The sequence below is a fragment of the Lontra canadensis genome, unplaced genomic scaffold (assembly GCF_010015895.1).
Source record: "Lontra canadensis isolate GAN:19392208 unplaced genomic scaffold, GSC_riverotter_1.0 scaffold59, whole genome shotgun sequence".
Classification (NCBI taxonomy): Eukaryota; Metazoa; Chordata; class Mammalia; order Carnivora; family Mustelidae; genus Lontra; species Lontra canadensis.
In genome coordinates this window covers 2,606,021-2,616,255 of record NW_022631053.1, presented here as the reverse complement: position 1 = coordinate 2,616,255, position 10,235 = coordinate 2,606,021, and the positions used below count along the sequence as shown (strand labels likewise).

Genomic DNA, 10,235 nt, shown 5'->3' with positions numbered 1-10,235 from the left:
GTTGACTGGTCTTTGTGCACAAAGCATGGAAACTCATTAAAAACTTATTATTATCTCCCAGCTTGTGGCTCTTTGACTTTTCAGTGCATCATGTCCTATTTTGGGGATACCAGATTTGGCGTCTTAGTTGTGTGTGGCCCAGACCCATGGCAACATCTAGGTGTTTCCCCCACAGACTCACTCCAGCAACCCAGAACCACGGGAGGTAGCAGAGCTGAGGAAGGCTCTGCTCACAGATTCCCAGGTTGATGTAAAAAGTGTGAAGGCCACTTCCTGCCCCATGACTTACTGAGACATGGCAGAGCTCATGCTCAGGTTTTGATTTTCAGTCCCTGACTTTTAACCTTTCCTGTGGACGAATGATATGTCCTAAATTAAACTTTGGGGGTACCTGGGTGGCTCAGTGGGGTTAAGCCACTGCCTTTGGCTCAGGTCATGATCTCAGGGTCCTGGGATCGAGCCCTACATTGGGCTCTCTGCTCAGCAGGGAGCCTGTTTCCCCCCCCACCCCCAGCCTGCCTCTCTGCCTACTTGTGATCTCTCTCTTTGTCAAATAAAAAATAAAAATAAAATAAAATAAATAAAAATGTATAAACTTTGTCCTATTGCAATTAAGACCATACCCTTGAGGCGCAGAGAGGTGAGTGAAAGGAGGGAGGTGGGCGGGAAATTTAGAGCAGACCTGCCTACTGGCAGCCAGCAAAGCTCAAACAGCAGCAGCTGGAGTTCCCAGAAGAGGCCAGCGGCAGCCCAACCCCCACCCCCTCCATTGGAGCTGCAACCCTTTGGGCCTAAAGCAAGGATTCATCAGAACGCACAGAGCCTTCACTTCTCTTCTCAGGGAAAGGCTGGGGGATTGGGCAGCGGAGGGGGCTGGCAGGTGGATGTCCACCTAGAATGGTGACAGTAGGTCTGTTTTCCCAGTGGAGAAAAGGAGGGGAGTCCAACAGGGCTGATATCTACTCCTCCTGTTCTACAGATGCCTGAGTTCATCCAACCATCCCAGGCCTGACATGTCCTACAGCTCCATCCTGGGGGTGAGGTGTGTGTGTGTGGGAGGGGGGAGGTGTTCAGAGCCAGGAGGAGATACCTCTGCTCCCAAGGAATTTCTAGCTTGATCCAGGCTCCATACACACCCAGTCACATCCTGAGCCCTGAGCCACAAAGTTAGAACCTGAGATCCTCAGGGTTGGAGACAGGGTGGGGCAGGGGTTGGGGGACTGTGCATGTGGGAAGGAGTGTAGGTAGGAAGAACAGAGAGAGCACTGGGTGAAGGCAAATGGAGGAGAGATGTGGGATGGCTTATGTGTCCCTGTGGGATGGTCCTGGGGCTTAGAGTGTGGGCTTCTCTCCATGGGGTGGAGTCTGCATCTGGGAAGATCGGCACTGGGTAGAGGGTGGTTGCACAGGGCTGAGGAGCTGGTGGGGAAGGAGGAGATGGAGGGAGGCTGGTGACTGGCATTAGGAGCACAGGCACATGCCGGAAACTGGTTTGAACTAGGTCGTAGGGGCTGAGAGTGATCTGGGGGTAGGATTTTAGGCTGCTTGGGGTGCATGGGGGTAGGGAATAAAAGGTCATTGAGGGAGCTGGAGCTGTGGTCCAGGCCAGACTGGACTGAGGAGAGCTGAGCTGGAATCAGGCGATGGAAGCGGACAAGAAGAGGTACAATCACTGGAGGATTAGGGAAACACCGCCTGGATCTGGTTAAGTGTTGTCAGCTGGGGATGGGGCTGAGGGTTGTACATAAGGCAATGGGAAGGGGCAGAGACATTGTCATTCACAAGACCACATATCCTTGCATCAAAGCAGCATTTATTGAAACACAGACTGAGACAACCCAGAAGGCAAGACACCCACAGACAGTCGTAACAAGAGGGAGACTCAGGAAGTGGCCTAACCTTCTCCATCCCACTGGCTCACATTGGACACACCCCACCTGCACCTGCTGGGGGAGGTCTGGAGCAACCTTGGAGTTTTCTTTGAAATGTATAAAGGTGCAATGAATAGCAAGACCTGCGCCAAGTCAAAAGGATTCCCCTCTGTAATGAGCCCCTCAACTGGGAGGTCACATGAGGGGTTTGGCTGGGACAGGTTAACCCAGAGAAGGCAGTCAGTTAGAGAGACAAGCAAAACACAAACAAGAATAACCCTGGACCAATGCTTCCTGCAGAACTCCCAGCCAGGAGAGAGGGAGGACTGCTGCTGGGAAGGAGGATTTCCTCTCAGACTCTCAGCCTGTAGGAGACCTGGCGGGGAGTTAGGCTCACTCCTTGTCTCCCAGGAAGGCCAAGCTCCCATGATGTCCAGCCACCCTGGGTGACCGGTAGTGTCCCAGACAGCTTGGAGAATGATACAAACTGGCCACGGTCTTTTGGAGTCAAACCGGAGTTAGGTGAAGGACTGGGAATGCCTCTCTAACTGAAGCCTAGAGGAGAACCAGGAAACAACTCCCTAGAATGAGAAGGTGCCAGAGCGTGGCCGAGGGTCTTTCCCTCTGTAGGAACACGTGGAAGATTCCGGAAGCAAGCACACGATTTCCATTCACACACCATTCCGTGCTCTGGGGACGGGGACACAGGTGGCCTGGGACTCTAGGCAAAGCGGACAGACCTGCTGCTCCCGCAGCTGAAGCTGGACGAGCGGGGCTGGCAGGGGGCACAGGAGTCAGGCGCCATCACCGTGATGCTGCCACCGGTGGCCACAGGGCCAGAGGCAATCTGGCGCCCAGGAGTCGTGCTGCATGTGAGGCCCCCACAGGCGACTCCCCCGCGGGAGCTGCTGACACCTGTAGGGGGAGAGAGGGGACAAAGTGGGTAGGTGGCCTGCCCTGATCTCCCCAACCTTGTGATAATCCCCAAGGGGCTTTTGACTAGCAGAAGCTTCCTCCTCCTGAAAGGGGTTTAGTGATTAAGAATTCAGGCCCTGTTCCTCCCAGCATCTCAGTCCTTCCAGGGGACAAAGATAGGAAGGAAGTGAAGACCCTCCCCCAGAGGGCAGAGCAAAGTCTGCAGTTCCCATCACCACCAGTGGAGGGCGCTTAACACCACCATCCCTAAACCCGATGGTGTTCCCCAGTGAGGAGCCAGGGGAGGAGGAAAGGCCTTCAGTTCGGAAGCATTCCAGGTTCAGCTTTACACACCAACAAAGCCATTTTTTAGGGGGAGAGGCCGTTGTTTAAGCAGACACTTACAGACATTCACGGAGCCCACACCTTCACACAGCCTGTGGGAAAAGAAAGCTCTGTTAGCTCTGGACAACCCAGCCGGGTCCCCGAAGCAGGTTGTTGCTTGGCGACAGAGAGGGCCCTTCTGTGTACAGCTCCTCCCCACAAAAGGCGGGAGGGGTATGCCCCAAAGTCTGGGTTACATGGTTGCCTTTCTCTAACCATTCTCTGACCAGAGAAAGCCTTCTGACTTTAAGCAGAGGTGGCACGCATGGCTGAGCTCCTGCCCATCTGAGTGACCTCGTGGCCTAGGTCTCGCTGGTCGGGCTCAGGGAAATGAGAGTGTGGAGGGGCTGGCATATATGGGGCACACCGTCCTCACAGGGCACAAGGGATCCGATGTGGCAGGTCAAGCTGCAGCCTCCTGGGGTTAGGGAGTGGGGGGTGGGGAGGAGGTACCAGAAGAAAGTACTGGGGGACACGTTGTGCCTCTTGCACTTATTAACTGAGGCCACGAGAAAGTCACTGTACGCCGAGCCTTACTTCCTCATCTTTGGTTGTGAAAAATGAGACCCGACCTCAATGGATTGTGAGGATTAAAATGAGCGCTCAGTGCAGGTCAAACCTGTAAGTATTTGATAAATTATGACTATTATTGAAGCTTAACCTGCACTAGCCATGCTTAGAGACGTAGCTCACACTGGGGCTCAGGGAAACACAGTCCCAGGGGACCAGGGCCTCCTTCTACACAAAGGGAGATGCTCCTTAGCCCCACCTGTGCTCCTCGCCCTCCAGCAGCCGCCTGTAGGTGGCGATCTCGATGTCCAGGCCCAGCTTGGAGTTCATCACCTCCTGGTACTCCTTGAGCAGGCAGGCCATGTCCTGCTTGGCTTTCTGCAGGGCGGCCTCCAGCTCCGCCAGCTTGCAGCGGGCATCAGTCAGGGCTGCCTCGCCCTGCTGTTCTGCTTCAGCCACGGCAGCCTCCAGTTTGGCCCGCTATGAGGAAGGGGATGTGAGAGCAAGGATGAGAGAAACAAGGTGCAGCTTGGCTCATCTGAGCTCATGAAGCTCATGAAGCTCATGGCCAGGGAGAGGGGGCTCCAGGGAGAAGTTAGGTTAACTATGTAGGACCAGGTATTTAATGAGACCTTGAAGATGAGGGAGGAGATGGGGGCTTTCACTGTCTCTCCTTGGTGGTTGTCATAGGGTGGCCCAGGAGGGTGACATTGGTGATATGGTACATCCTACTTCAAGGGCTGTGTGAGTTGTTTGGGTCCTTGCTTCCTCACAGGTACACTGTGAAGCCCGATGGGGGCCAGGCCTTTGCCTTCCTGGGGGCAAAGAGTCTGCTTGTGCTGGGCATTCAAACCCCTCCCCGTACCCTACCTGGCACTTGGCATTCTCGATCTCAGCAGTCAGCCTCTGGATCATGCGGTTGAGCTCATTGATCTCCTCCTTGGTGCGGCGCAGGGTCTCCCCATGCCGGATCACTGTGGCCTTCATCTCCTCACACTTTGTGGGGGCAGGGAGCAGAGATGTTCCTGAGGCTCAAGATGCAGTTTCCCACCCATTTGGACACCACAGAGGATTTGCAGGTTGTACAGTGCTCAGCCTGTGCAACTATACATGGCAGCCCTGCTCTACCACCCAGACTGAGAGCTGTCTGTCCTTTTTCCATCCCTACTAATCAAAATCCCCAGATAAAAGAGGCCTTCTTTAATATACACCTGGCTTCCCTCCGACTGCCATGTCTAGGAGGCAGGTGTCCTATACTCCTCACCTTGCTGCGGTACCAGGACTCAGCCTCAGCCCGGCTGCGGCTGGCGATGTCATCGTATTGAGCCTTGATCTCAGCCACAACGCAGTCCATGTTCAGGTCCCGGCTGTTGTCCATCTTGACGATGACTGAGGTGTCTGAGATGTGGGCGTGGAGCACCTGGAGCTCCTGGGGGCCAAGAGCCAATGCATTTGGGTCTGGTGCCTGGTCTGGGCTCCACCTTTAGAGGCAGTATCCCCTCCCTGGATGGGCGCTGGTCATCATGTCACATGACCCCTGCTCCACCTGCTCCATTTCCCCCTTCGCTCACACATAGGTACATCATAAAATAAGAAAGCCGGAAGGGGTCTCTGAATGAACAAATGGGAAGACTCAACCTCATGCTAGGTTTTCTCCAAGTCACCTAGCAGTGGAGCTGGGGTTTGAATGCCAGGACTAGTGATGTGTCCATTAATTAAGACCCCTCTCTAACCAGAGACTCACCCTGGCCCCCACCTTTGACCCAGGTACAGACTGACACGTCCCCAGACCAGCCCACGCACACACTGCAACACACACTGGCACTCACAGACATGGAGAACCACAGCCATGCTCCACGGTCCTCGAACAAGCACGCCAGGCTCTCCCTGGGCACCTACCTACGTTTGTCTATCACAGTTGTGCAACTGACCCTCTTGTGTCTAACACAGTCGCGCAACATGAGAAAACATGCACACACGGGCAAACATGTACACACAACACAGTCCCTCCCCTCTTGCTCAGGTCCTCATGCCTCCCCTCTCCCTGCCCTGGTGGGCCAGGGGCAGCCCCTCACCTCATCATAGAGACGCTTCAGGAAGCTAGACTCCTCCACCAGTGCCTCCACATTGGCCTCCAGGTCGGATTTCCGTAGGTAGGCGCAGTCCACATCCTGGCAGTGGAGGGAAGAGGAGGGTGTGTGGGGTGGGCGGAGGCCTCTGTGGTCCACGTGGTAACGGCCCCCACTGGAGGCTGTCTGGGTGGGTGCCCTTCCCTTCCTGCCCCATGAGCAGCCTCCTTACCTTCTTTAGAACCACGAACTCGTTCTCTGCTGTGGCTCTCAGAGCTACTTCCTCTTCATACCTGGGATGGGGGGAGAGAGGGGTTGCAGCTGAGAGGTGGGGGCTTGGACATCGTCCCAGCTTTTGAGCCAGCCTTCCCAGGGGTCCAAAGGAATGGAGTTCCTGCGATTCTTATCTTGTCCTCTCTGTGGTCTAGTCTGTGCATTATTCTTGGCCTAGCCCTTGCCTCAGCCTGGCTTAGGCCACCCCAGTCCCGCTGCCTCTGGAATGAGATCAGGGAATGCACACTGTTCCCCAAATCAAAAGTCCTCTGTGCATCCCAGATCCAAAGAGAGCCAGTGCCCTGGGCAGCAAAAACACAGAGTGAGCATCATAAAGTGAGCTGAGATGGACGGGTAGGACCACAGAGAGCTCTGGAACTCCACTGGGTTGCCTTTCCTCACTCCCCGCGAAAGCAACTCTAAGATCCACAGGGCCTCCAAGAGGGAGAGTGGGGCCGAAAGAATCTAAGACATCTAGGCCCAGCCCCAGATAGCCACTGGGTTCCAGGCAGCCCCTGCTCCTAGACAGGCAGGAAACTTCAGCTGCTTTAAGAAGGTTGAGGGCGGAGCTTTCCCATGATCCCTGTGTGCCCCGCATCTGGCCACACTCACTTCTTCTTGTAGCCCTCCAGCACCTCCTGCACGTGGTTGAGCTCCGACGCCAGCCTCCCGCTGTCAGCCTCCACGCACTCAGCCTCCCGCCTCAGAGTCTCGATGTAGCCATTGAACAGGGGCTCCATGTTGCTCTCGCAGCAACGCTGGTTCTGGTAGAACTGCCACTTGGTCTCCAGCAGCTTGTTCTGCTGCTCCAGGAAGCGCACCTGCGTTCAGGGTGGGAGGGTGAGACTGGGGGGGGGCGGGCAGGGAACCCAGGAGGAGCCTTGTCCTCCAGAGCCCTCTCTGTCCTGGGTGCTCACCGAGGAGCTGGGCCCACCAAGGCAGGAGCATGGGGCTGAGAGTGTCTGTGCTGCAAGGGGCCTTGCTGCCAGCCCTCTAGGAGGCAGTGTGGCTATGGGGGAAAGCACCCTGGGCTTAAGTCCAGAGGTCTGGGTTCAAGTCCAGTTCTGCCACTTGGAGCAGGTAAGCTGTCTAACGTTTGGGTGCTCATTTCTGAACCAGAGATGAAAATAGTGCCTCCCTTAGAGTTGTAAAGATTGCACAAGTTAATACATGGAAAATGCTTAGGACATTTCCGACACATGGTCAATGCTTGACAAATTTAACTATGACAATAATTAGCAGTTCCTCATTTTTTAATCCACGGGACACTTACTGAAACCTTACTGTGTGCTATGAGGGCCCGTGCTAAGATACACACACATCTATCTATTTTTACAGCTGACTCTTGAAAAATGCAGGGGTGAGGAGCACTGACGCCTCCCCCCACCCCCACCCCTACCCCACGCATTTGAAAATTGCCATATAACTTTTGACTCCTCCAAAACTTAATTGCTAATAGCCTACCGTTGACCGGAAGCCTCATTGATAACCTAAACAGTCGAGTAGCATACATTTTGTATGTTCTAGGTATTAAGTATTGTATTTGTACAACAAAGTAAGTTAGAGAAAATATGTTATTAAGAAAATCATAAGGAAGAGAAAATACATTTATAGTACTGTATATATTGAAAAAAGTCCTTGTAGATGTGGATTTGTTCATCTCCAACCCATGTTGTTCAAGGGTGAACTGTGTATCTCTATTTTTATCCCTCTGTCTCTGCCCATGTATCAGTCCCAGTCCATTCTCTTAACCCTCCGGTGGGGGACGGTATCATTTCCCTCACAGCACAGAGGGGGAAACTGAGATGACTTGTTCATTGTCACACAAATAGTTGGTGAGATTTGGGATCTGATGTCCCCTGAGTCCCCTTCACCTGCCCACGGCGGTATGTCTAAGCAGCTCATCTAAACTCAGCTTCAATTTGATAGTAAAAAAATGGAAATACTAATGTTTCCCCCATTGGGTCATTTTGAGGATGAACCAAACTCACAAACAAGAAAATGGTAACAAAACTCCTGAACCCAAGCCCAGAGGCCAGATCTATCTATTCTGCTAGAGCGAGGCCTCGTGGACATGCAGGGAGGGCACTGGGGGCCTGGGAGGCAGACCCACAGTGTGTGGGGGGGTCTCCATCCCTGAGTTTCTACCCCAGCCTGGCCTCCCCCTTCCCCATTCCCAGCCCTCCGTCCATGAAGGCGGCTGTGCTGGCCATGGGTGGTTTACTGTCACACCTGTCACACTATTGCCCTGGGAGAATCATGCTGACAGTGAACATTCATTGAGCATTTACTGTGTGCCAGCATTTTTCAAGCATGAATCCATCCATGTTTGCGACGCACATATGAGGCGGGTTCTGTTATCCAGACAAGTGACATGCCCAAGGTCTCACACTGCCCAGGGGCAGAACAATGATAGGGAGGCAGCGTGGCTCTGAGCCGTGCTCACCCACTTCCCCAAGCTGCCTGGCTGGGAGCCATGAGCCTTTTACTCTTCCCATTATGGCCCACTCTTGTAGCTCCCAGTGCCCAATCCAGTTTTCCAGGGGCACCTCTGATATTCCTGTGTTGTCTCCAGAAGCACACACACCCTTTAGACCACAGACTCCATTTCTTGACCATACGGGGCCCTCTGTGCACTTTGCTGGAATTAAAAGATGGAAACGGATCCTCTGCCTATGTTAGCCTGTGTTTCTCTCCCTGTGCTGTCTCAGGCCTGGCTCCATGCTGTCTCCCCAACACACTGGGACCTTCCTGAGGGGAAGGCTGGCCGGGGCCTTCTCCGGACCATCCCAGGCCTCACTGACCTTGTCGATGAAGGCAGCGAATCTGTTGTTCAAACACTTGATCTGCTCCTTCTCCTCATGCTTCACGCACTGTGCATTGGGGTCGATCTCCAGGTTGAGGGGCGTGAGGAGGCTCTCGTTGACGGACACGGTGGTGATGCAGGGCGGGCTGGGCCCGCACATGCCGCCGGAGCGGTAGCCGAAGCTGCGGCCGCAGGAGCCGGCGCGGAAGCCGCCCATGGCCATGCGAGGTCCGCAGGAGCCCAGGTTGGAGAGGCTGCGGCTGCCGAAGCCCGTCAGCCCCCGGTAGCAGGACACCCCTCGGTAGGGAGCGGCACTGATGCAGCAGCGGTTGCCAGTTTTGGGGGCCACAGCTGAGCAAGAGCTGAAGGTCCTGGTGACCCCACAGCCTGAGCTGATCCTGTAGGAGCGGCAGGACATCGTGCGGGTCTGAGCAGAGGCTGAGTACGGCAGGAGTAAGTGAAGGCTTCAGGTGCGCTGCTTAGGATCCTCTGGCCTCTCTGATCCTCCCTGGTCCTTTTATGGGTGAGGAGAGCTGGGGTTGGCCGCATAAAAGGAGTGAAAAGCCATTTTATGTTGTTTATTGGCTTGGGGAGTTTGCCAGCAACTCCCCAAAGACTCGTCTTAAAGGTGAGCTCAGCGGCGACTCGGGGCCTCCGTAAAGGTGTTGAAGATATTATTAGGGACACTGTGTTTGCACTTTTCATCTTCAAAGCTCGTTTACATACATTAAGCAATTAATTTTCTCGCAGTCTCCCTGTAGGATGGCCCCAACCCACAGCCAGAGACGGATTTGAACTCCGCAACAGTCTGAGCTGGCTGGGGTCGGGGTAGAGGCTGGGCCACTGTCTCAAGGGGGAAGCTCTGGGGTCCCGGGTTGGGCAAGACCCCGAGAGTGCATTACCTCTGTCCTCCTGGCTTCATGCAAGAGATATTCTCAAGTAATTTGTCGTGTTTCAGAGGCTGATGGATCAGGCAAGTCCAGATCCAGCCAGGCACCGTGGCCTGGAAGGTGGTTCCGGTCCATGGGACCATTTTGACCATGCTCCCGGCAGGACAGAGGGCTGGAGCACATGGGATCTTAGAACCTTCTGGATTCCAGCCCAGAGGCTCTGTTTTGGAGTTTTCATTTCTCACCCAGCAAAATTGCAAACCACTCCACTCTCAGTGGCCACAATAATGGCTACTTGCGGATAATGGGAAGCCTCCCCCTTTAACCACTTTCTCCCACTGGGCTGCAAGGATGGAAGAACTGAATCCTGGGATAACCTAGCTGCTGTGAACTTGCTCTGGGCACTTTCCCTCTGCTCTTAAAGGAGAAATAGGTTCTGTTTGTCTCTCTTCCTTCCAAGACCACCAGCCAGAGGAGGGGCATATCTCCAGCCCCCAAACTGTCTCCACTAGAGGAA

General features: G+C 54.4%; 1 protein-coding gene across 2 annotated transcripts; it reads right to left on the bottom strand.

The window, feature by feature from the left end:
- Positions 1 to 1,836: 1,836 nt before the first annotated feature.
- On the bottom strand, positions 1,837 to 9,246 carry LOC116878905 (keratin, type II cuticular Hb5). 2 transcript variants are annotated; one of them, XM_032876723.1, is made up of 9 exons: positions 8,827 to 9,246; positions 6,635 to 6,843; positions 5,982 to 6,042; positions 5,756 to 5,851; positions 4,945 to 5,109; positions 4,551 to 4,676; positions 3,940 to 4,160; positions 3,188 to 3,223; positions 1,837 to 2,779 (listed from the first exon to the last, which is right to left on the bottom strand). In XM_032876723.1, the coding sequence occupies exons 1-9, from the start codon at positions 9,244 to 9,246 to the stop codon at positions 2,593 to 2,595; spliced, it is 1,521 nt and encodes a 506-aa protein (XP_032732614.1). In that variant the 3' UTR covers positions 1,837 to 2,592. The 2 variants fall into 2 exon arrangements, with proteins under 2 accessions (XP_032732614.1, XP_032732613.1); XM_032876722.1 differs by having other exon boundaries at positions 1,837 to 2,786; positions 3,192 to 3,223.
- Positions 9,247 to 10,235: the final 989 nt, after the last annotated feature.

Coding starts and splice junctions, on each gene's coding strand:
- LOC116878905 (XM_032876722.1), bottom strand. CDS start 9,246: ATGTCCTGCCGCTCCTACAGGATCAGCTCAGGCTGTGGGGTCACCAGG. Junction 4,677..4,944: donor AGTCCTGGTACCGCAGCAAG/GTGAGGAGTATA, acceptor GCCCCCACAAAG/TGTGAGGAGATGAAGGCCAC. Junction 3,224..3,939: donor CTGGAGGGCGAGGAGCACAG/GTGGGGCTAAGG, acceptor CTTTTCCCACAG/GCTGTGTGAAGGTGTGGGCT.